General features: G+C 48.3%; 1 protein-coding gene across 2 annotated transcripts; it reads right to left on the bottom strand.

Annotated features, from left to right (window-relative positions):
* Positions 1-881: 881 nt before the first annotated feature.
* LOC310767780 (CD2-associated protein-like) lies at positions 882-26,077 on the bottom strand. 2 transcript variants are annotated; one of them, XM_083625226.1, is made up of 18 exons: positions 25,976-26,077; positions 22,619-22,776; positions 16,731-16,791; positions 14,311-14,435; positions 13,268-13,358; positions 12,863-12,951; positions 11,024-11,096; positions 10,284-10,384; positions 9,110-9,208; positions 8,521-8,557; positions 7,925-7,999; positions 6,737-6,854; positions 5,105-5,175; positions 4,418-4,533; positions 3,569-3,628; positions 2,823-2,974; positions 2,310-2,373; positions 882-1,955 (listed from the first exon to the last, which is right to left on the bottom strand). In XM_083625226.1, the coding sequence occupies exons 1-18, from the start codon at positions 25,977-25,979 to the stop codon at positions 1,800-1,802; spliced, it is 1,650 nt and encodes a 549-aa protein (XP_083481352.1). In that variant the 5' UTR covers positions 25,980-26,077; the 3' UTR covers positions 882-1,799. The 2 variants fall into 2 exon arrangements, 1 of the variants encoding a protein (XP_083481352.1); XR_014551056.1 differs by having other exon boundaries at positions 1,897-1,955; positions 2,818-2,974.
* Positions 26,078-26,088: the final 11 nt, after the last annotated feature.

Here is a 26,088-nt window from a genome sequence, read left to right as displayed (position 1 = left end):
TGGCCTCCCCAACACTGGCCAAATCTTCTGGGTCCTGTGTAACTGACTGCTGTTCTCCAGGTGCTCCAAAGATGTCTTGTCCCCCTACTCCCCGCCCCCGCGCGTAAACCCTCTCTTTAGCGCTGAATCAGAGCAAACATCACTTGGGTTCCGCCCCCCGCCCACCCGCCCAGATTGCTCCCTTTGCTCCAATTCAGCGCTAAAGAGCAGGTTTTCTTGCGGAAAGCAGCGGGGCAAGTGGAAAATCGCTTGGACTTGTGCTTTCTAGCCATGGAACAAGCCCTGAGGATAGTAAACACCCTGCAGCCAGTAATAGGCCTGCTACTCCTCCTCTCTTGCTCACTTGACTTTTCCTTCTCTCAAAGCATTCATGCAATTAAAAAGCAAGGTTAGCTATTAACTCTAGAATACTTTATAAGCTTCATGTCTTTACTTTTATGATCAGGCTTCCTATCACATGGCCTTGGTGCCCCGCTATAGGCCTAGTTGCTCTGTTCATTCTTCTGATTCTGTGCTTATTCATCCTATGGTTTCTTGCACTTTATTATCGTCCTTTTTCTCTTCCAGATGCTTGGAATTCTATTCTGGAACACTCGCAGGCTGCCCCTCACACTCTATGCCCCATCTAATCCAGCATCCTCTTCTCAGTGACCAACCAGGTGCCTGGGGAAAACCGGCAAACAGGATTCAAGCACTGTCGCCTCCTGTGGCTTCCAGGAGCTGGTATTCAGAAGTATTGCTACCTCTAGCTGTGGAGGTAGAGCATAGCCACCATGGTTTGTAGCCATATTCACAGAGGAGAGTTTTTTTTGCAGGAGATTCATCACCCAGATCCAGTCATCTATACATACTCCCCCCACACCCACAGGAAAACCAACCAATTGCATAGAAAAATATTTTTATTTTAAATTAAATGTTAAAAAGTTATGCATAAAGAGTTTTGAGTATTTTCATCTACTGTGTAAGGAACTGTCCATGAGTGAGTCAGATTTCTTCAGACATACTTCTCTGCCTGTCCTGGGGCAGTTGAAAAAGAGACTGGGCAGTTTACCTACTGCTCCCCACTGGGACATATTAAGAAGAGGACAACCTAGGCAGAGGCTGATGTAGTCCATGGCAGCAGGAAGGCACTAGGGGTTGGAGAAAGTTGGTGCAGCCTATGGCAAGCTATATGACTGCTTCTGAAGGGAGACTGAAAACGTTTGCCCACATTGCAAAGAAACCCAACTGCTTCCAAAACAGTTTAGCGCCATCCAATGAAAGCCGTCACTTGACCTGTAAGAACTCTTGGGTGGCTGAAGCATCTTAGCCCATTGGCTGGAGAAGCTATGGCAGCCAACCCAAATTTCATGTGCCACAAGCCTGCCCAGTTAGCTATGCCCTGGCTTCAGAGGGTAAAAAATAAACTGAACCCATAGTTGATGTTTGTGGGCCAATATGGAGGGGGATGCAGGAGGGCATGGGGGCAGGAAACAAAGGTGTGTTGATCACCTTTGGTTTCACTTGACAAACACCCACAGCACCATTGTCATAGTAACTGCTGCTGGACCATCCCAGTGAGCAAGGTGTCCTCAGCCACAGAGCAGCCACCTGAAGTAGGCAGGAGGAAAGTACAAATGGGTGGCGTCAGGCACTGCTAGTCACACATCAATATGGTTCTCTGGATGTGGCTGAGATGGGGAAGGCCACAGGTTGTGAGGCAGAGGGGTATCTCCCCCCACCCCACCAAAAAAGGTACAGATTCAGCTAAGAGTTCAATAGGGATAAGCCAAGAGAGAAGCTGCAGCAGTGCAGCTTATTCAGTCCTTGGTAGAGATTGAGGAGGGAGTGTTGGGAGTATGTGAGGATGGGATGGCAGGGCCTGCCAGCTCTATGGCTCCACTTCCAGGTGCGTGGCGCTTACTGTCCAGTGACCCAGGTACAGGCACCGTCTGTTTCAGCCACTCAATTTCTGCCTGCAAAGGAAGGAACAAACAAAAGTGAGCCATGCACATCTCCCAAAATCCAAGCGCAGGAACAGCAAGACATTGTGCAGCCTGTGGCAGCGGAGCAAAATGGCTGTTCTTCCCCAAGTCATGGCTGGTCAAGTTTATTTCGACACCCAAGGCAGAAAACCCCACAATTATCTCTTCCTGGATGTAAACCCCACCACCACCAATAAATTAAACAACAGTTTTCAGCCTTTCATGACCTCCAAAATCTGCGGCCTGAGGCAGCTGCCCCACTGTAACTATGGCAAGGCCGGCCCTGCTTGGCTTTGGCTACATATCCTAACAGCAGTTCTTTCTCCCTCCAAAGCCATTTCCTACCTGTAAGGCGGCCCGCTTGGTCTGCTCACGTCCCATCTCCACCTTCAGATCCTCCATGTCTTTCCTGCAAGAGGAAGGAGAGACATGAATTTTGGAGGGGGCGGGGAAACAGGACCAGCTCTCCTCCACCCCATTGTTGTGGGAGAATCCTTAATAAATGTACAAACACACACTAACAAGTTAGCTACAGCCAGCCTTCCCCAGCCTGGTGTTGTGAACTACAGCTCCCATCAGCCCCAGCCGGCACAGCTGCATGATGCTAAGGTTGGTGGGAGTACAGTTGTGCAGGCTGGGGCTGATAGGAGTTGGAGATCAAGACAGCTGAAAAGCACCAGGAAGGCTTCTTTCAGGAATACCCTGAACAGATGAACAATGACACCACCAAGCCGAATGTATGACTTGTGACATTGCTTTGTGCTTGTCCACTGTTGTGGGCAGGAGAGGCTTCTCCAGAGCTTCTGGGATCTCTGCCTGGAAGAGAAGAGGAACCTGCCCACCGCTGGCCCACCTCACCGATGCTGTGCACGCATCAGGTCCATCATGGTCTTCAGAGACCGGAGCTCTGCCTTGAGATCATCCAGAGATGCTGGCTGTTCCTCTGTTTGTGACGCCTCACAGGTTAGAGCTGTAGACTCTTCTCTGGTGTAACTGGACTGCTCCTTCAACTACCAGGGAGAGACAGATACAGGACAGAGAGGGTTGGAAGGGGCTGATGCTTCAATTCCTCCATGGGCCAAACCCAACCCCCATAATAAAACAAAGGCAGGCGATGGAGGGTTAAGCCCACCAATCAGAGAATCTTAGAACTGTAGAATTGGAAGGGACCCCAAGGGTCAGCCAATCCCACCCCCTGCAATGCAGAAATCTCAGCTAAAGAATCCCCAACAGATGGCCATCCGGCCTCTGTTTAAAAACCTCCAAGGAAGGAGAGGCCACCACCTTCTGAGGGAGTCTGTTCCACCGTTGAACAGCTCTTACTCTAAAAAAGTTCCTCCTAATGTTTTGTCATAATTTTCTTTCTTATAATTTCAATCCATTGGTTTGGGTCCTCCCCTCTGGAGCAGCAGAAAACAAGCTTGCTCCATCCTCCATTTGACAGCCTTTCAGATACTTGAAGGTGGCAGTCATGTCACCTTTCGGTCTTCTCTTTTCTGGGCTAAGATCCTGAAAATGGTACCCAGAAAGGAGGAGGAAACCATGGACCGCACGACTGTTCAAACCAGTTTAAGCCTATTGTGTTGCTACCTCACACAACTCACCAGTTCAGGGCCTTTAGCTTTCTCTGTGGAGCTCGAGGGCTGGGTTGATCCCATCTCATCCTGCAACAGCCAATAAGAGAGAGCGATTTGGTGACAGCCATCATCAAGACTAGCCATGTTTTAATTTATATTTCACAAAATTTATACACGACTCAATTGTGAAAAACCTCAAAGTGGTTTATGAGCAGAATAAAACAATATAATTATTAGTTAAAACAATTAGAAGCAACCATGTAAAACGTTAAAAAAAACACCAGCAATAAGCTAAAAACAGATTGCAACACACACCAACATCCTGCACATCTGGATAGGGCTTCCTAAACAAAAAATGTTTTTAGCAGTTGCCAAAAAGAGTGCAGTGAAGGGACCTGTCTGACATCAATAGGCAGGGGGTTCTAAAGTGTAGGTGCAGCCACACTAAAAGTTTGATTTTTTACAAATGCAGAGCAGGCATCACATGGCACCTGTGGCAGCACCAGTTCTGCAGATCGAAACAGGCGTATATGGGGTAAGGCAATCTCACAGGTAAACGTGTCCCAAGCTGTTCAGGGCATTATATACCAATAACAACACCTTGTACATGGCCCGGTAGCAAATCAGTGACCAGTGCAGATCTCTGAGCACAGGTGCTGTATGCTGATGAGGTCTCACCCCTGACAGCAATCATGCTGCAGCATTCTGCACTAACTGCAGCTTCTGGATCAAGCATGAGGGAAGCTGCACATAGAGCACATGCTTTAGTTCCTCTGCTCTGCAGCCGCTGTTTAAAAAGGCACAAGATCCCATCCCTTTAACAGCTCTCTTCCTCCTTCCTTGAGAACAGTTGGCGGGGGGTGGGCAACAACTCACCAGTGAGCTGGTCATCAGCTGGCTGGGTGGCCTCTTCCCTGGCACTTTAGGGCGGCTGGCTGTTGGGTGGCTCAGTTTGGCACTGGGAACAAGGACGGCATCAAAAGTGTTGATCTCTGTAATGGAGAAAAGTGGCGCTATTGGGGAGCAAGCACAGCTACTGCAGAACCTCAGCCAGGGAGTGCAATACTGGCCAGAGGGAGATCCGTCATTCCCAAAGCAAGCCCAGGAAGAGACGGCATGGACTGGGGTTTGCAATGCCCTGCCAGACCCCAAGCTGCTTCTCCACGACTCTGGAGAAGGAGAGGAAAACAAGAGCTCCAGGGAATGGTTTAATCATATACCAGCAAACTGAGGTTGTGCAATTAAGCTGGATTTGGGCTCTTTTGCAACACCCTCCCTCCTGCGCGCTCACTGCGCTGCCCATCACATGGATTTTTTGTTGGGGGGAAATAGTAAGAAAAATGATGGGGAAACACCCTAAGAAGTGTGGGATACGGGCAACATGGGGCGATGTCATATCACCACTACACAAATTAATCAGAACGGATGCTCAGTTCAAAGTGAGGTTGCGCATCCTCAGTGATTTTTTTTGTCAAGATAAAGGCTCAAAACAGAAGTCATTAGCCCCTACAAAAGGGGAGGACACTGGACAGTGGGAGAAGGAATTAAAGGGCCGGAACCTACCTGCTATTTTCTCCTTGCATTTTCCTTTTCCCACAGGGGTTGCTGTGCTGGGAACTGGAATGCCTAAGGATCTGGATCATCATCATGTGCAGAGAGAGAGACATACAGAGAGAAATCATGGGAGGAGTGTTTCCAGCTACCCACACCCTTGGCCTTTGGAAACCCCAGAAGAACCTGTTGCTGCAGAAGGACTGTGAGCCACATTATGGGATTGGTGTTTCGAGGACCAAGGTGAAACTATAAAAGCTCTGTGGATATTTTTGCTATTGGATTCTGGATGTTGTTTATGTATTCTTGTTATATTTATAGTGCTGAAATGCTGTTATTTTCTACTGTGCTGTTTTACTATGTTATTATGAAATTGGTTTTCGGCTGTTTAATTTTGTAATGCATTCCTATTTTCTTTGTTGTAAGCCACTTTGAGTATGACTTTTGTGTGTGGAAGAGCGGCATATAAATAAAAATGAATGAATGAATGAATGAAGAGTTTGCTGACTACTAAAGCCACAGAAACAAAGCAGGTACACCCAGCAAATTCACCCCAGACCCAAGCCAGCTATCTGCATCTAATTGGTTAAAAGAAAGTAGAGGTGGATCAGGAGGGATGAAGGGATGAATCCAGGTAACACATGAATTTATCACTTCCCTCCAACTATCACAAAATCTGTATCAGAATCCATAAGACACAGAGCTGTCTTACACCAGCCTTTGCCAACTTGGTACTGACTGAGGCCAATGGGAGTTGCAGTTGTAGCACAAAGCATCTGGAAAACACTAGGTTGAGGATAGCTGTGTAGTGGAAATTATAGCATATGATTTGATAGGCAGCCTACATGCGAAGAGATGTAAAAACTGTGAAAGGATATTGTTGGGAGAAATTGCTTATTCAGGCTGTATTAAGAATGTGTCAAGAGCGGCCTTGAGCTAGTCTGATAGAGAGTAGTAGGCACCCTATTCTTCAGCTCTGATAATGCAGGCATGCCTCTCCTCTGAGATTGCGACTTAATTTCTACACATACAAAGTGAATGCTTCTATATACACTTGTGGACTCCACTTTTGTGAGTTCCCTGGCAGCTGTTATTGCTTTGACCAATCAAAGTTGCCTCAACATTACAATGTTGTATTTAGTGAAGAAATCTACCACAGTGGCCCGATCCATCTGACTGGCAGCACTCTCCAGGTCTGGGGCAGAGTGAGGCCTTTCCCTCAAGCACTACCTGATCCTTTTGGCTAGATACTGCAGCCGGGGCCTCCTCCTACGTGCAAAGCACTTGCTGTGCCAGAAAGCAAATAGCTAAGGATTTAAAAATTGCTCCCAGTCTTCCCTCCTACCAGCATTGTGAACCCCACTTAGGAGGGCATATCCCCCAAAGATCTAGGCCTGGCAGGGCACCAGAAGTGCCCTGTTCTAAACAAGGACATGCCAATGCTTGAGGTTGCCTGTAAACTCCACACTCTGCTAAACCAGATGTCTTTCTTTCCAGCCTCAGGTGGCAAATTCTACCTGCCTCTTACTTGCTTTTCTGTTTCTGGGTCCATGTCCAATGACTCAAAATGAGATCATATCAAGTGCTGGCCGATCCCAGGAAAGAGGATGTGCAGACACTCTTTCCAAGACTATCATGTCTTACTTGTGGGGAATGTTGGGGGCTGGTTTGGTCTTAGCCGGCACAGGAGGAGGGGGAGCTGCCTTCTTGACCGGAAGAGGAGTCAGCCTGGGGCTTTCCATTTTCTTTTGTTCCTTTGAGTCTGCAAGACATGAATGAATGACTTAGGACACACAGTTATTGCAATTTATCTCCTAAGGAAGCATCTCAGTAATCTTTTGCTCATTATATCCTCAGCAGAACCATGCAAAGAAGGCCATGACGATTTTATTATTAATTTTAAAATTATTATTTCTGTTTGTATCCTGCTCTTTCTCCCAAAGGAGCCCAAGGTCCCCCTGGGTGGGGGGAGAGATCAGTACAGCATCATGCCTGAGCCCAAGTCTTGCTTCAGCATCCTGCCAGCAAAAAAGAAGGCATGGAAAGGGCCTGTTCTAAAAGCAGAACAGGGAAAATGGAGTGCTGCATCCAATTCTAGCTTAAATGTCAATAATCTACATCTGATACCTTTCCCCTCAGCAGCATGAATATTTATACAGAGGGAAGGAAGACCCTTGACCTGTAGGCAGGTTATGGTCCACAGCCAGTTTTCCCACCTATCAGCTGTCCAGCAGAGGGCAGGTGAAAAGGGAAAAGGCTCTTGACATTTTGCAAAGTAAGCAATTGCAGCTCTTTCTGCTGCAAGATTGCCAAAGCAGAGGGGTAAATGCCTAGCAGAGAGGCAGAGCCGTGTTCCTTCCAAAGAGGCAAGAGACTGTCCATGCATTTTGCAATTGCACACATGCTATTTGGCGGGGGTGGGTGGGTTTGAATTGCACTTTGAAGTTGGAGGCTCTGAATAGCAGTAGGGATGTGAGGCAGCACTTGCAGTTCAGCTGTGCATTCAAGTTTTAATGGTTCTGCAGGGAACGGATCTCCGGAATGAATTAAGTACTTAACCCGAGGTACCACTATATCTTTAAACCAGACTTGGGCCAGACAACCCTGCGAAATGGGGGACTGCCCTCCGAAAGGGAACTCTTCTGCTCCACTTTGCAAGAAACATGATTGTTCTGCTCCGAACACAAGCAAGCACCAAACCACAACAGGAAGAGGAAGATATGCACACCTCTGCCTTTGTCTCGGCTGCTGCTGGGCAAAGCCAGGGCTGGACATGCTCCTCACAGGCACCCTGACCCTCTGCAAAAGGTCAGCCAGCAGCTGCCTCCTCACCTTTGTGGTCTCCAGGATGTTTCATCTCCACCTTGCCACCTTGGAGGACCTTCTTCCCTGGCTTGGGAGCTTTTTCTATTTTTTTTTTTTAAAAGGAAAGTACTGTAAGATAGGTGATATGAGAAGTGAGAATGAAAAGAAGAACAAGGCCAGGGGAACCTCTGTCCCTCCAGATGAGCTGCCAACTCCCAGCCAGCCAGCCTGGCCAAAGTTCAGGGGTGATGATAGGAGTTGAGGCCAACAACATCTGGATCCCCACAAGATCCCCAACCAGGCATCAGGGAGGATGGGGAAAGAAGAAGGGACGGATTCCTGGGTATTCTACACATTGACTGGCAGCAGCGCCTCTCTCCAGGTGGTGAGGCAAGGGGCATTTCCAGCCCTCCCTGGAGATGCGACCATTGAACTTGGGACCTTCTCTGCATTGTGCTCTGCCACAGAGCTATGATCCTTTCCCCGACTGACTCCCCCTCGGCCCCTGCTTGCACCCGGACATTAAAATAAATAAAGAGACCCAGAGATCCAATGGGCAGTGACGGCAACCCCCTTGAGCTACAAAATCCCCTGCCTGAGCCAAGTGGGAGCTTGTGACTTACCGGAGTCCTTCCTCCGCTCTGGTACCTTGGCTTTTATCTGTAGAAGAGAGAAAAGAGCAGCTTGACGGGGAAGGAAGGCGCTGGTGATGAGTCACCCAAAAAGAAAGAGCAGCCTCAGCACCTCAAGGCAGGCCAGGCTTGGGTTTCACTCCTGCACAAGTTCAGAGGCAGGAGAAGTCAAAGAGATCAGAGGCTCAGGGGAGGGAGAACAGGACAAGGGGACCTGCAGGACGGGAGTGAACCTTACAGTGCCCAGGCGGATGCTGAGCAAAGGCACATAGCAAGCTGCAGATTCTGCCAGCAACTGCATGTGGCAGCTTAGGCTGGTTGTCAGGACAGCCTTCCCCAACCTGGTGCCCACCTATGCCAGCTGTGGCTGATGGGAGCTGTAGTCCAAATTGTCTGGAGGGCACCAGGGTAGGGAGAAGCTGGCTTGATGAGGAGGCTCTTGCAGTCCTCCTTTGTGGCCCTTCAGCCATTCCAAGCCTGTGAAAGTGCTCCAGTGTTGTGTGGAGGAGTCAGCATCTCCCCTCCGCCCTGCCAATTCCTCCTGATGCAAGGGAGGGTCAGGGGCCACCCACTTCCTTACCTCAGGCTCCACCTGGGCCAGAGGCATGACAAAGTTGTCCGGGAAAAGCCCCTTCCGGCCACGGCACTCGCCTTCCCACCAGCCCATATCCGCCGTCTCCTGCAACAAGGAAGAGGAAAGGAAGGATATGCACACAGAATTACTTTCCAGCAATGAATTTAATCAAGAAGAATCATTCAGTTCAGTTGCACCAATAAAAGTTGTAATCTGTCCTTAGCCTACTGTTGTTTTCACCTTTTGAAAGTCTTGAATCATTATTAATTCTTCTAATTGATAATCCTTTTTTTAAAAAAAAGTTTTATTTGTGTTTCTGATACAATTCCATATCAAGTAAATGAATTGAAATAATGCAAAGGACACAAAAAAGAAAACTCTGAAATAGAAAAGAAATAACAATTTTAGGATATCGAAAAATAAACAGAAAACCATTAAGGAATTCCTCCATTGACCTCCTCTCCTCACATGGTTCCTTTTGTCTCCTCTTTTTCTCGTGTTTTCTTGGTTCACTCCGTCTATCGCAACTACTTATATACACATTAGTTTTTTCTTACACTGCTGAAAATCTAACCATCCTGCTAGGTTAATTGTTTGTTTGCAATACTTTTTCATATATTCAATAAAAGATATCCTTCTTTGTATGTCTTCTTTGCAAATCGCTTTGAGGGTTCTCTTGCCCCCAATCAAGCGGTGTATAAATTTCATTAAATCAGGTCGTGCCCCCAAATTGCCAGTTTTGGGGAGGAAGTTCCAGATATAGTATCAGTGGTCACTAACACCTCCTAGAACACCTATGAAATAGCTGTTGTTTGGGTATTTAAGATTTAGAACAGTTAACTGGAGGACAGAGAGGGTTGCTTCCAGAGTGCCAGCTTCTTCCACCCACCCTTAAGATAAGATCTGCTCCTCAGTACCAGTTCCTGAGCAGCCCAAGTAGGGAGAGTAAGTGGCTCCCACACTCAGGGCCTGCTTGCTGGCTCCCCCAAAGGCATCTAGGGTGCCAACATGAGGATGGGGCTAGATGGGTCTCTTGTCTGATCCAGCAGCAAAGCAGCTCTTAAGAGCTGAATACACTGTGCCCTTTTAGCTCTGAGCAGAGATGGGGCCAAGGCTCTTTGTGGGTGGCCCTGATATCATCGGGGAAGTTACCCACCCCAACTTTCCCCAGGACTCCCACCTTGCTCAACAAAAGGACCAAATCGCCTTTCCGGAGGAGGAGCTCATCTTCATGCTCTGGTTCGTAATCAAACATGGCTCGGCAATAGACAGGAGCGTCATCTGCAGGTGGAGGAAAGCACAGACACCCCTGGCTTCGGATTTGGATATTTCTCTTGCTCTGGTCTGAGTGCTCTGAAGGCAACCATTCCCAGCTGGGTACCCTTCCAGATGTTTTGGACCACAACTCCCATCAGCCCCAACCAACATGGCCACTTTGGACCACAAATTCCATCAGCTCCAACCAACATGGCAGCTTTGAGCTACAACTCCCATCAGCTGGTTGAGGCTGAAAGGGGTTGTAGTCCAAAACATCTAGACAGCACTGAGTTAAAGAGGGCTGACTTGTCCACGGAAATTAAGCCCTCCACAGCATCCAGCAAGCCCCACACACCCGCAGCAGCTTTCCCACACAAAAGGGCATCAGGTTAATCTCCCCATACCCTATCCCTCCCTTCCAGATGTTTGCAGCCATCACTTCACTATAGGCTCCCACCTGGGGCCTTGCACACCCTAATATAGCTTGGCCCCCTACGCCACCTTTTTCCTCCCCTGCAACAACCCCATTCCAGACTGAAATGGAAAAATAGGCATTCCCTGCCTCATTTCCCTCTCTGAAAACCACAGGAGGGCCCCAGTGCTCCCCCTCCCCAAACAAAGCGAGCTCTGAGGTAGCAGAAGTCTATGTTGGTCACAACTCACTGGTCTGCAGAGCTTGGACTTTGGGACTCGCCTGCATCCGAGGAGGGGTAGGCTTCTCCAGGGTGTTCTCCACCTAGAGCAGGATCCAAGAAGCAACAGAAAGGGGTGCGGAAATAAGAAAGAAGGCTGTTGACACAAACACAAGCTCTGTGCAGCACCTGACCACTGCTAAAGAAACACCAGCAGTTGCTTCCTCAACCTGTTGCCCAGCAGAAGTTTTGAACTACAATTTCCATCAGCCCCAGCCAGCAAATGATGCCCTTCTCTCTAGCAGAGAGCAGTAAACTTGACCCGGTGGTTGTTTTCTGAACAGAAAACTGGCTTAAGAACTTACGGTACTTGGGTCAATGTAAAAGATATTTCATTGCTTCCCACCTCCCAAAAAAATAGAGGCACTGATCCCTGGATTTAAACAGAGGACATTGTCCAAGGGTGTTTCCAGATATGGACAATTCTGTAGCACTCAGTCATTGCTGCTTTGCTTTAAGTTGCAAGTAAAATAGCAAAACTGCTTCCAGACCTTTTTAATCCAGGACAGAAAATGTGTCCCTTTTCCCCAGCCCCAAATGTGGGGACAGGATCGTTTTCATTGGGACCACAGTGTGTGTGCAGTGTTAAATACTTCCTTTCCCCACCTTGCTGCATCACTGATCATGATTGCTCCTTTAACAATGCAGGTGGGGTGGGAAGATAAACAGCTAAAAATGCAATGCTATTTGAAGGGGTGATAGACAGAGAGAGGACCATAGAAAAGGAAATGGTTAGAGCTTCCCCTTCAGCCCTTCGGATACCGTTGGACTCTAGCTCCCATCAGCCCCAGCCAGCATGGCCAACAGTCAGCTGGGAATTGCAGTTCAGCAGCAAATGGCAGGTCGCAAGTTAGCCACACCCTGGGCTGGAATAATATATGCAGGCTGTAGTTACCAAGAATGGCTGTTGCATAGCCATGTGATGGGTTGTTCACACCTGGGGAAACTGCACAGCCGTTTTCCAGTGTGCTTTTTAAAAAAAATGCTCCGTGGGAAAACAACAACAGAAGCTGAGCAGGGAAAACACAAGAGAGAGATGTTTTGCTCATGGTGTCATGCAGATACTCCATAAAAAAAATCAATGAACAAAGCACAGCTGTCCCACGGGAGAAGCCCTTTGTAGAAGCAGTGCCAGAGAGCTGCAGGGGAAAGACAACTACTTATGCAGCCTCAAAAGAAGAACAAAAACAAGGACACCGATTTGCATATGCTAATATTTAGAATGACTTTAATTTAAATAGAAATGCAACACATCTCACAATAAGAGTAATAATAATAAATAGCTGATGTGAGTCTATTGCTAGTTTAACTTTTCGAAAGTCTTAAATTGTTAATTTTCCTCACTGGCAGTTTTATTGTTTTACCTTTTTTTTGTAAACCACTTTGAGGTTTTTTTGTTTTGTTTTTTTACAATCAAGCAGTGTATAAATGTTATGGGGGGGCGGCAGAAATCATCGTGGGGAAGGCTGGGACCTGGTGATCTATGGTCTGGTTGACATCCTGTGCTAAGACAAACCATAGTGCCTGGGGGTGGCAGCAAAAGGGAGCAAAGCAGCGGCCTAGACCCACAAAGCCTAAGGTCTTGCTGAGCATGTTGTGTGATCCGGACAGTGTGCCAGCTCAGTCTTGCTGTGAAAGTGCTAACTGTCGATAGACAACATCCATACCCCCCTCCCCCATCCCTGGTTCAAACAGACCAGAGGGTCTTTCAAATAGAGGACCCCTCGAAACACAGCCCTGTCCTCTGTGAAGGAGGGCACCTGAAGCCCTTCTGGTCCCAATGCCACGGAAACACCTTCCTTCCGCTCACCTTCTCCGGCTCACTGAGGACGAAGGTCTCATTGGTCATTTTGGGGCGCTGCTTCCCCGCTCCGACTTTGGGCTCTGCAAAAACCATCTCTGGAAGTTGACAGTTGAGGGAGGAAGGGTGGGGTGAGGTTAGCACTTCCAGTCAGGCCCTGCCTCTCTACCCCTTCTCCCCCCCTCTATAGACCTTAACCAGATCTTGAGCCTCCTAAAGATGTGAGGGGGGAGTGCTTCCTGGATTGCATGGAAGCCCCAACCAAAAGGGAGCACCCGCATTCAATTCAGATTATTTCCCCTCAGCTCTGCACCACTCCCAACATTTATGTCACAGAGGCTGCAGAGGCACCGGTGCCCCCATCCCCAACCCACCTCCACAACATGCCCACCCCAGGCCCTGTGCTCCCCCCACCTGAAGGCAAGTCGTTTAGCTCTTGTACGAAGTTGGACGGGAAGGCTCCCAACTTCCCGTTCTTCTTGCCCAACCACCAGCCGTCTTCAATCTGCAGAGGAAGAGGACAAAAAACAGCCGTTGTCATTCTGGAAGGGCCTCTGCCTTCCTGTTGCACAACCCACCACCGGCCCACAGAAGAGAAGTGGCAAAGAGTCAGGCAAAGAGTCCCAGGGTCCCTCTCCAGATATATCGGGTGCCCCCCTAACCACCTCCCACCTCCTTGGATGCACCCAGAGATTTGATGGAGAAACAAGAAGAAGGCTGCAATGCAGGCTCATTGTGCCCTCATGGTGCCCCAACGGGAAGGGAAGCTCCTGAGCAGGACCCGAGTGCAACTGCAACGCTTTCCCCACTTGCAGTTTGAGGGAGCCTCCCAAATTTCACAACTCTCATTTTTAGGGCATCATAATCTGGGGGTGGGGACTGGAGACACACAATTGCCAAAGGAGTAAGACTGCCTCTATAGCACCTTCACCAGATGAAGTGCCTTTCTATTTGGAGGCTGCTTTGGTGCATATGGTATAAGCCAGCACTTCATTGGTTGGGGGGACAAGGAGAGAAAAGGAGAAATCTAACTTGTAGCCTACTATTATCCCCCTTCAGTTTGATACACTTTTGATTAAGGCCAGTGGGATCAGAAGAAGATGGCCTGTGATAATAGCAGGCAGCAGAAGATCTCTCCCAGGCAGAAGCCAAATATTATAAATGGGTTGTTGGCAACCAATTTTTTTTATTTTTTATAATTAGACAGGAAATGACAGATTTGTCTTAAACTGGGGGTGGAGGGAGAATACAGGCCAACCTTTTGATGGCATTGGTGCCCTGTGGATGCTGTAAAAACATCCTCCCCAAAAACCCTGGCATGAATGAGAAGCAGGGTTCCTGCAAGGGATTTTCACCTGGAAGCACCCTAAGCCTCCAACAGCATTTCCCCCTCCCCCCCCCACTTCTTCTGCTCTAGGAACCCATCCTTCTACCACATACTCGCTCCCCTACCTCACCTCCTCCAAGATCTGCACCACTTCTCCGGGGCACAACTCCAGCTCATCATCCTTTGCTGGGGTGTAAGAGAAGGTGACCAGGCACCAGCGCACCTTCACAGCTGGCAGCTTGTTCACAGCGTGGACTACAGAAAGGATAAATGTGGAAGGCAGGAAGCAATAAGACAAAGAGAACAGAGAACATGACCGCACAGCCAAATTCCAGATGGGCACCAGAGGCGGATTCTTCTTTTCCCACGAATTTAACTTGCCTTGGAGAAGAGTGGCAGGACAGTAATATAAAACAGGCGCTTGCATTATACTGATTTTGACACCTGCCAAAAGACAGGAGTGCCTGGCGTGCTCTGGTCCATGGGGTCACGAAGAGTCGGACACGACTAAATGACTAAACAACAACAACAACACCCAGACATAGTGTATATTGTGTATATTTGCTCTTAAACACTGCTGGGTTTTATATAATGTTTATTATTTCTACTTGTTTTTAAAGCCCATTGATCTTATTTTCTTATGATTATTTTATACTATTTTAGGTCAAGTGCTGAGAGATTATTACTGTTTTCTGGTTAAGCCAGAGATTTCCAAACTATGTTGGGACACATTAGTGTGTTGGCTCCCTGCGTTCCTCCTGGGACTGGAAAGGGGCGCTAGTTTAACCTCCGGTTTGCTAGTAAAACTGAATTACTGTGTCGCGAAATGATGCATGCCTAAAAAGTGTGTCACCAACATGAAAAGTTTGGAAAGCTGTGGGTTAAGCTGTCAATAAATCTTGTAAAAGAAATATGTAGGTTTAAAGAGTCGGAATGCGTTCTTGGGAGCAGGTGTTCTCTTAATATCACGATCAGATCACTGGCAAGAAAGTTTTCCATGAAAATTGTAAATCCAGATTAAATGGGGGTGAGTGATAAATTGTATCTGCGGTCAACAGCATAGCCTGGTTACATTGCCAAAAACCTGTGTGCCTGAGCAAGGACAATCTCACAAATGCATCCCATCTGGAAGCACTCTAGGAACAAAGAATGCAGAAAAGAAGTTCGATAAATTTTGACAGATCCCTTTGCTCTCACAGCCCAGTAGGATTAATCAAGAGCAGCCTTCCACAACCTGTTGGCCTCTGGCCGTTTTGGACTGCAACTCCCATTATCTGTCCTGCTGAAACACCTGGAGGGCATCAGTTTGGGGAAAGCTGATTTAAATGAAGCAAGCCAAGAGCTGAACTTGCCACTGGCCTGTCATGGCCATGCCCCAGGCTTCAGGCCCCAATTGGCACTGATCCCTGCAGCCGTCCTTCCTTTTATAGTCAGGGCACATACACGGTTTCAGATGCACATGTTAAATCTGAATATATACCATCCTTTTCTGCAAAAAACAGTGCTCATTCCAAAATCGATGTGTTGCGCATCAGTGCAGCAAAAGCAAACCCAAATTCAAAGTGCATGTGCTTAAAATGTCTGTTTTTTTCTGTTTTAAAAAAATCAAGGATGGCAAACAATTTTGCCATTTGTTCTAACATCTCAGGAATGTAGAAGCTTTTGAAAAGCAAGGAATGAAAGGCGGGCAGGCAGGAGAGAGAGAAGAGGACTCTTAAGTATGTGTTTCATCACTGAAGTATGACACACGGCCTTCTCAGCCGTGTAGTGAGAACTTCTGTGCTGTTCAAGATGGTCATCATAGCTATCATACCCATGCTCCTTTCAAGACCATACAGCAAAAAACTGAATTTTTGATGACCTCTGTCCTATGCAGCCATTTTGGCTTCAGTACCAAACCATTTTCCACTCTCCCCAACACCAACACCTTTGCTTACTCAAAAGTTTGCTCACTACTTTGTGGCATTTTGGTTGCGCATAATAAAGGGAGTGCAGTTGTGTGTCCCCCCTTTCAAAATAAAAGCAGCAGTTTAACCCTTAGTCAGTAACACCAATAAAACCTATGTTTAGCTTATTTGGTGAAATTCCACCCAAGAGCAGCTGATTATTGGACATGCAGAAGATTAGCATATAGCAGTCCAGGAGATAACATTCTCACAGCTGTGAAATAAGGTGGCAGCACTTTGGCCATGCTCCACAGAGCCACTGGTTCAAACTCTGAACTGCCTTAGCTGCAGCACTGATGGAAAGAGACCCATACCGCTTTGAGAAAATGCCAAGCCCCACAGGTACTGTGCCGAAACATAAACAGAACCTCCAGCAAGGTCCTTGGATTTCATAAAGGCCACGAATGCCACCTTATACTTGCCTACTCCCCACCAGCACTCAATTAAATAGAACTTTGCTTTTTTTATAAAAAAGAGAGGAAAAAGCCATGGGCAAAAGTTTTTATGTTCCTTTTAAAGATAGTCCCTCCCCAGTTGTCCTTAGTTTGAAGCTTCAGCACTGGCCTAAAGTACCCCCCCAAAAAAACAAAAAAAATACACTCACCACTGCGAATGGATCGGGGGTATCGCTGGGTGCCATCAGCTCGGAGGCTCACTGGGATTTCCTGAGGCAAGGGGAAGAAAAAGGTGCCCATGACTATGAACAAAGAAAAGGTCAGACAGCAGGAGGAGAGAGCAGCCTGGAGGGGTGGGAGGGGAGGGTCTCCCTCCAGCATCTTGTTTCTTACACAGAGTGAGGACTGAAAACAACCAGCTTAAGGTTGCCAAGTTTGCTGATGACACTAAATTGTTCAGGGTGGCTAAAACAAAAATGGATCACGAAGAATCTCTCCAAACAGAGCAAATGAGCAATAAAAATGCATATGCAATTCAATGTCAACAAATTATGTGATGCATGTCACTTTATATGTGGACAGGGCTTCTGTGTCCAGACTGCATTCCTGTATCCTTCCAACCATTCCCAACTACATGTTGGCTGTCAGAGAAGGCATAGAGTCATAGAGTTAGAAGGAATCCCAATGGTCATCTAGTCCAACCCCCTGCCAAGCAGGTATTGTAGCTAATGGTGACATTAAATCACCACGTCTAGTTTGCACAAAGCTGGCAGTTTGAGACTTCCTGTTGTAGTCATGTTTTCATGCTTCCTCTCCAATTGATTCAAGAACATAATTTAGAAAGAGGATCTAAACACACAACTTGCTATTCACAGGTTATACAACATAAGTCAAAGGGACAGGGGGTGGTGGAAGTTTCTAGAAAACAGAAAACTATTAATTGAGGAATCCCCTTTTACATGTGTGTTGAGGTAAGGAACAGACATACCATAAAACATATATAAACAGTACAAAAAACCGACAGCAACATAGGAAGCTGCCTTCTATCAAGTCAGACCATTTGCCCATCCAGCTCAGCACTGTCTGCACAGACTGGCAGCAGTGGCTGGCAGGAGTCTCTCCTAGCCCTCCCTGGAGGAGATGCCACTGGGGACTGAGCCCAAGACGTTCTGCTAGCAGAAGAGTGTCTGCCTTGCAAGCAGAACATCTCCCTTCCAAGTGACAAGAGGTTTAAAAACAGTGCAAAGTGAACACCTTTGCATTTAGCTGGGAAAGCTTATGGGGGCCAAAATCCCTTCAGTGCAGATATCAGGTCCCTCTCATCTCTCAGCTGGGGAACAGAGGCAGCCACCCTGCTCTGAGCCACTCTGGAGCAGTGGTATCTGATGTTTGGGGGCCTTTAAGGAAGACTCACCTCTCCAGTAGAACACAGTGACTTCCTGGGCAGTGAAGGGACCAGGTGGCCCCTCAAGGAACCTGGCCCTTAACTGTGAAGGACCTTCAATACTAGCCCCAAATTCACTAGAGGTGAACCAAAGTTGGGAAGAAAAGCCAGGAGTTTCCTGCTTCTCTTCCCTGCTCTCAAGAGACAAAGCAAACGAGCATCACCACTGGAATGGCTGGCTGGCCTGCTCCACTGAACAGGTGAGAGTGCAGCCTGCAAAGGAACTGCCTCCTGGAAAAGAAACATTCAGAAACTCAAAAATCGGAAGAGGCCTCTCCCCCTTTACCTTGCGGAAAAGATAAGGGCTCTGGGTCAAAACAGCCATCCTGGAGAGGACGCTGGGGAAAGCAGGCACCTACCTCAGGTATATAGGGGGCGGCGAGTGGGCGTGGCTTCAAGTGCTTCAACACACACCTTGTCACCTGTCTATACTACAAAGCAGAATGGAACGACCCTTCTGGCTCCTCCCCCCTCAAGGAACCTTGGGAATTGTAGTTCCACGTGGCAGCAAACCTGTAGTCCCACATAACCCTCAACACCTCCATAATCCACAATTCCCAGAGTTCTTTGGAGATGGGCTATAATGCATGCTTTTTAAAACAACAACAACATTAAGGCAGATACTTTCCTGATGGGTCTTTATATGGCCTTCTGAAGATGCTGGATTTAACATGGGTTCAAATCCCACCTCTTCAACCATGAACTTAACTGAGCACGTTCAGGTAAGTCCCTGCCTTTGAGCCTCAGTTTATCATTTGTAAAATGGGCCTGCCTCAGGGGGCTGTTGGGAGGACAAGTGGTTGTTTGAAAAGCACTTTTACCCTAGAATTAGGGCAATTATATACAGGTATTGAAGTCAAAAGCCAATGCCTGCTTTTATGTGTTTTTCTTCTTCTCATGCCTCCTTGTACCCTGCCTGCAAGGCTTGTTTATTGGGTTCCATTCGAACAAAGAAACACAGAGAGCTAAGAACTGATAAAGTCACCTGGCAACTTGCCCATGGAACTGTGGGAAACCTGCCACTGCAGAAACAACTAGCCCCCGTTTTTCAGAAAGGGAAGGGGTCCCCTTTATCAGAAGTGGGGGAAACTCCTGATAAAGTGGGAAAGGCCCTGAGAACAATTGGAGCAACAAGCAGACGGGACTTGGTGAAAGGGGAAGGAGTGTCACTTTTATGGCATGTGAGGCAAAGGTGCTCCTTGCCAGGGGGTGTGTGTATGTGCCTGCTTTTCACTGGTGCGTTATCTTATTTCACAGAATAATGGGTGCGGACTGGGGCATCCCGTTCACCCTCCTGCCACAAAGGAGGACTCTAGCCGATTGTGGCAGGACAGACCACCTGTCTGCCAGGAGTTATGCACTAGGGGGAGGAAGTTTTTCAGACACCTTTGCCTGGCAACCTACAAGGAACTGGAGCTTTTTCAAGGAAATCAGGAACTGGAATGGCAGGTGCAGACCCCCCCCCCCGCCAAGAGCTGTCTATGTTCAGCAATGGGGGGGGGCAAGGGGGCTTAGTGCAAGTGGCCTTAACCCTGTGCTGACATTCTATATGTTCAGAGACGTGCAGCTGGGGGAAGATGTTGAGGTCACCTGGGCCTGCCCCCATGCATTCAAGGTCACCCCTCCATTGTGGCCCACATGCAGTACAATCTATTGTGCATAAGACTCTGCACATGCATTCTGTTCAGGGTATTAGGTAGAGGGAGGCACCTGCCTCAAGTGGCAGATGCTGCAGGACAGGAGAGCAGCAATAGTCAACCTCTTCCATGGCATGCTGTCTTGTTGCTAGCTGCTTGCACTGGTTGACCCTCTTGCCTGGTTGAATTTCTCCCATGCATTACCATTGGCATCATTCCCAGTAAAGGAGGCAGTCAGCCCAGGAGAAGCACTTCAGCAGGCACTGCCTCTCTGTGTGTGTTTTGTTCTGATCATGTGATGCAATGCCACCCAGGCAGCTTGGGGGAGTGAGCAGTGGTGAGATCTTGGAGGGCAGAATTGTGTGCACCATGCAGCTTGGCCTGCACACACCACCTAAGATAGCTGATTGCCCTCAGGTGCAATGGAAAAGTCTGATTCTTTTTAAAAGGGGGATTTGTTTGTACTAGCAGGCATAGGCAAACTCCAGCCCTCCAGATGTTTGGCACTACAATTCCCACCATCCCTGACCACTGGTCCTGTTAGCTAGGGATGATGGGAATTGTAGTCCTAAACATCTGGAGGGCCGGAGTTTGCCTATGCCTGCACTAGGGCAACAGAGCCCGTTGATCCACTTTAATTATGCAAACCTAAAGTGCTTATTTATTTATTGTGTTGCATTTATATTCCACCTTTTCCTCTAAGGAGCTCAAGGAGTACATAGCTCTCCCCCTCCTCATTTAATCCCCAGAACAACCCTGTGAAGTAGGTTAGGCTGAGAGACTTCAACTGGCCCTGGATTACCCAGTGAGCTTCATGACCAAGGGGGGATTTGAAACCTGGTCACCCAGGTCTTAGTCCAATATTCTAACCATGATGCCACACTGGCTGGAATGCCTCCTACAAAAGAGCTGCAGCCTGGAGCCCCCCTTGGGCAACTGATGGCCAAAGCCCTGCTATTTATTTCGTAACACAGCCTAGTAAAGAACCAGCCACTGATCCCACGGGCTATTTGGACAAGGGTGTTCTGTTTGGCTCCGCACATGTCTGGCTCAGATGTGGGGCAGTCTGTGCAGTGACACACAACATCGCATTGAGTCAGGGGCCTTGCACAGCTGCCCATTTCCACACAGCCTTCTCCTTTGCAGCCAGCCCAGCTGTCTTGTTTAAGCAGCTGCAAGGCCAGGCAAACATTGGCAGGAGGCAGGTGACAGACATGGGTGTGTTGCAGCCCTTACAAGGTGAAACTGGGGGAACAAAGCACATCTTACCCAACTCCATGCAGCTTCCCTTTAAACAAATTGTCCTCAGGGGTGCAAATTAGCTGGGGAAATAATTTGCATTATTTGGCAATGAACTCCAGCAGGAGGCAAATACCCAGTTTGTTATTTTGCAGGAATAGAACAAAGCTGAAGAGGGAGGAAAAGTCTGGAGGACCAGGCCTCGGGTGGAAAGGAAGAAGGGGCTCCTACACCTTTAATTGTTATTATAGAAGAGGGCAGCTTGTCATGCAAGGTGTAGGTTCCCTCTTCTACATGACTATTCACCAGGACACTTTACAGTATTCGTTTTCTTACATTTATATCCGCCCTGCCCCCCATTCCTCCTTCATGGAACTCAAAGTGGCATATGTTTGGTTCCACACAGTTTTCAGTCTGGGAACTGACCAGAACCAGACCTGCTTAGCTTGTGTGCCTTGAGGTTGTTCCTTGTGTGCCTTGAGGTTGTGTGCCTTGAGGTTGTTCCTTGGTACACTGTTGCTAGAGAACTGCTTCACTGCTATAATGCCCAGTGCCAGAAGGGCTCAGTTTGGGTTTGAAAAGCCTTTCCTCTGACCACTCCCAAATGCCAAATAAATTTGTTTGAGAATGGAGACACTCTGTCTCTTGCTCTATGGTATTCTTGCACCTTTAATAGTTGTAAAGAAGAGGAAATCTGTCATGCAAGTCACACCTGCCAAAAAAGATGCAGGAGGTGCCTGTCTGCTTTTGCATCTGGCCTCCAGAGAGCTGGTCCAGCCATTGGGCAGAGTGAGGCAGGCACCTAAGGTGGCAGGTGCTGAGGGTCGGGCAACAGACACATCCGTGTGTATGTGCGCTCACTCTGTAGGAGCTCAGGGGTGAGAGGTATATGGCGCGTGTCACATGCTCAGAGGCACTCATTTCCAGTGAGGGAATCTCATGTTCATTGCTGGATAATGGCACTGGGCACAGGTCCCAGGGCTAACAAAGGACCTTTTCATGCATTTAAAGGTAAAGGTACCCTTGACAGTTACCGGTAGGTCCATTCGCTGACAACTCTGGGGTTGTGGCACTCATCTCATTTTACTGGCTGAGGGAGCCAGCGTACAGCTTTTGGGTCATGTGGCCAGCATGACTAAGCCGCTTCTGGTGAACCAGAGCAGCTCATGGAAATGCCGTTTACCTTCCCGCCGGAGCGGTGTCTATTTATCTACTTGCACTGTGTGCTTTCAAACTGCTAGGTTGGCAAGAGCAGGGACTGAGCAACGGGAGCTCACCCCGTCGTGGGGATTCGAACCGCTGACCTTCTGATCGGCAAGCCCTAGGCTCTGTGGTTTAACCCGCAGTGCCACCCACGTCCCTTTCATGCATTTAGGCCATGGCAAATCCCAGTTTCCCTGCTAACAGGTCACTCAGTAATCATACCCGATTGTTGCTCCCTAATAGGAAGCTGCTTTGTTCTAAGTCAGGCTGTAGGTCCATCTACCTCAGTACTGTCTACACTGAATGGCAGTTGTTTCAAGCAGAGGATGTTCCCAGCCCTACTTGGAGATTTCAGAGATTCTGCATGCAAGGCCGATGTCCTACCCACTGAGCCAATGGCCCTTCTGAGACAGGTGCGACAGGCATGTTTGCAAACACGCAAGTCTGTCTCCACTTGTTCCTCATGCTTCTCAAAAGCACACTTAACACACTCTAGACACACACTTACCTGGGACTAAGCTACTTCCAAGGAGACATGCCTAGGCCTGGAGTGGGAAGGGGTGTAAATGCTCACCTGCACAAACTGGCGAGGGAAGAGCCCCACCCGGCCCTCCAGCTCCCCTTGCAGCCATCCCTCTTCAGGGCCTGGTTGCACCTTCTGGATGATGTCGCCAGCAGTGATCTTCAGCTCATCACCCAGCTGCCCGTCAAAGTCCACCAAGACCAAGACCTCTGAAGGAGGAGGAGGAGGAGAGAGAAGCTATGGGCACTCCCAGATGACCTTTCTGTAGAGCATTCCTTCCAACTGGCCCTCGGGGAGGTTAGGCAACATTGCGGCTATGCACACACTGAAACGTTAAAGGACGTTTCCCCCTCAAAGAATTCTGAGCACTGTAGTTTATTAAGGGTTGCTGGGAATTGTAATTCTATGAGGGTTAAACTTCAGAGCCCTGAGTCCTTTGAGGGAAAGAATGTGCTTTAAAAGTCTAGTGTGTACACAGCCTGCACCAAAGAGTCATTAGTCCACACCTTTCAGTGCATTTACCCATCACTTTCCTTATTGCAAAAGTCTGATCTTTTGGGAGAAGCAGGACCATTGCACAAAACCTCCCAATCAGCTGCAGTTGTGCAACCTAAATTTGCAGGTGCTTGGTGATTAAATCCCACCCCAAAAGAGTAATAGTCTGCAGAGGCTGACTTTGGCAATATGGCGCCCTGAGCGAGGACAAATAATATTTCACACTTATTTTCACAATAATTCAAGTTTGTTGAAGCACCCTCCCACCTCTTGCCTTCCATTCTTTGCATGCTCTCAAGTGCACTATTTTGCACTCCCTCGGCTCGGCATCCTGTGCAGGGGAACTGCTTGCACCACCTTAAATCTAGACTGTAGTCTAAGGCCACATTCACACAGTACATTGCGCGGTTGGAATTGTAGATTTGGAAGCGTCCCCAAGGGTAATCCAGTCCAACCCCCTGCAATGCAGGAATCTGCAATGCAGGACATCCATGACAGATGTCCATCCAACCTCTGCTCAAAAGCCTCCACAGAGGGAGATCCACAATCTCCACTATGATATCACTTTGGCTTCCTCCAAAGAATCCTGGGAGCTGTGGCTTGTTATGGGTGTGGAGACCCATATCTCTCTCACAGAGTTACAATTCCTAGAGTTCCCTGGGAAGGGGGATTGATTGTTTAATAATTCCTGGAATTGTAGCTCTGCACTCAACACCAATAACAGACCACAGCACCCAGAGTTCTTTGGGGGGAGCCATGACTGTTTAAGGTGGTAAAGGTAAAGGTACCCCTGACCATTAGGTCCAGTCGTGACCGACTCTGGGGTTGCGGCGCTCATCTCGCTCTATGGGCCGAGGGAGCCGGCGTTTGTCCGCAGTTTCCGGGTCATGTGGCCAGCATGACTAAGCCACTTCTGGCGAACCAGAGCAGCGCATGGAAACGCCGTTTACCTTCCCGCCGGAGCGGTTCCTATTTATCTACTTGCACTTTGACGTGCTTTCGAACTGCTAGGTGGGCAGGAGCTGGGACCGAGCAACGGGAACTCACCCCGTCGCGGGGATTCGAACCGCCGACCTTCTGATCAGCAAGTCCTAGGCTCTGTGGTTTAACCCACAGCGCCACCCGCATCCGCGGGTGGTACCATATTGCTTTAAATGTATGGTGCAAATGTGGCCTAATGTTGGATACAAACCATGAAGTGGGAGTTGAATGGCAGTGCAATGTAAAAAAAAAAGCGGTCTGTGATAATTATCCTTAATCAAGGATAACTGTTTTAATTGGTGATAATTTAATATTGGTGAGATTATTGTATAAGCACCTGGAATGAGACAGGAAACCATTCTCAAGAAGCAGTTATGGATAGCAACAGCCAGCTGGGGCTGATGGGACCTGTGGCCCAAAATATTTGAAGGCCACCAAGTTTGCCTAACCTTTTCCAAACAAGTGACTGGTATTTACTTCCCTTGTCCCAGAAGCAGCTTCTTCCCAGGGTTGTGAGGCTGGGGCCGCTTCCATAAAGCAGCAATGGCCAGCCAGTGACCAGTGCATCAACTTCCAGCTGGTCCCCAAAGCAACCTTAAGTGGACCCCAGTAACCAGATGGTGCATCCTAAGTTCTTTCTCCTGGGGGTGCAGTAAGGCAGGACAGAGAGAAGCCTTCACCAAATCCACAAGCCCTACTCTCTGGGGGCTTATCCACATTAACCTTTTGCCCCATTTTTTCTAGGCACAGGTCCCTGCTTAAAAGCTCCTTGCCCAAGCATGGTTTCTTCATTTTTGACCTGGACTTTCCCCCACAATAACCTGCTCTTTATGGCACAATCAGATCAAACATCAATTTTGGTTTTCCACATATTGCTGTTTGCTCCAACTGAGCTTTAAAGAGCGGGTTTTTGTGGGGAAAGCAAAAAAGGGGGGTGCTTGGACATGGAGCTTTAAAGCACAGACTGTGTCTGGAAAGAGTGGAGGATAAGCTCTGACTCCTCCCAATGGTAGCTGAATCTCACACAGTACTCTGCTAAAACCAGAAGCCTGAATGAGGAAAATGGGGCTGGCCAGACCCTCTCTGCCTCTCCCTGTTAAATTCAAGCACTGAACATACACTGAAGGCCAAGCCAAGCTCTTTAGCCAGGCAAAAGTTCAGAGGGAGACCTGGCTGGGCCGGAATGGCCCTGGATGGAGGCAGAGGGGCCCAGTGATGCTCTGACAGAGACTGTGGCCAAGGTGAACCATCAGTAAAAATGGGGGCAGGGACCCTTTTATTAATTATGCCTTAATAACAGTTACATCAGTAACAATTAAGCATGATTTACTTTTCTTTTTGCTCTGTCCTAGCAGTTACCTGAGGGCGCAGGGATTCTCATGTTTCCCTGGTATGCCAAGCATGCAGGCACACACAGAACCCTCCCCCAGCAAGTTCAGTTTCATCACTTCAGTGGAGAAGGTGGGACCCCCATTGGGGTGGAGTCGGAGGTAAGCTCCACTGAAGTGGGCCTGGCAGTGGGCACCCTGTGCCCACACTGTGTTTGCTCTGGAACGGACTGCCACCCTCATAATCCCCAGACACTCAAAATGCTTAAAAAAACCATCTAAATCCCAGCCACAACAACACATACACATTATAGCCGTTCCCCTTTGACTCACATTAAACAAACCTATTTTACAAAAATAATGCCCTTTAAATCATTGACTTGCCAGACCACTGAAGCAGTGAGCCAATTCAATGTTATGTATCAATTGTAGTGTTCACAGGAAATGTGATCCTACAGAACTGTATGCCATCACACAGCTGTGTAAGACGTGGCGGCCGGCGCAGCTGGCAGCACCTGTGAGATTTGTCATCTGGAAAACCCAGGCAATAAAGAAATCATTCCAGCTCCAGCCCCATTCCCTGTAGGTGGCCTCTGAAACCTACCCATGGCAGCTCCTTCCTCACTTTCCGGCTGCCTCCCTCCGCATAGATCCAGCCAGCTGTGCCTTCCTGGGAAAAGTGGGAGAAGGAAGCCAGGCACTCCCTTTTTGAAGCTG

The sequence above is a fragment of the Podarcis filfolensis genome (genome assembly GCF_964270895.1).
Source record: "Podarcis filfolensis genome assembly, chromosome: 8".
NCBI classification, from domain to species: Eukaryota; Metazoa; Chordata; class Lepidosauria; order Squamata; family Lacertidae; genus Podarcis; species Podarcis filfolensis.
This window is presented reverse-complemented; position numbering and strand designations above follow the sequence as displayed.

Coding starts and splice junctions, on each gene's coding strand:
- LOC310767780 (XM_083625226.1), bottom strand. Junction 13,359..14,310: donor TGGTGCAGATCTTGGAGGAG/GTGAGGTAGGGG, acceptor CTTCCTCTGCAG/ATTGAAGACGGCTGGTGGTT. Junction 10,385..11,023: donor AGTCCAAGCTCTGCAGACCA/GTGAGTTGTGAC, acceptor CTCCACCTGCAG/ATGACGCTCCTGTCTATTGC.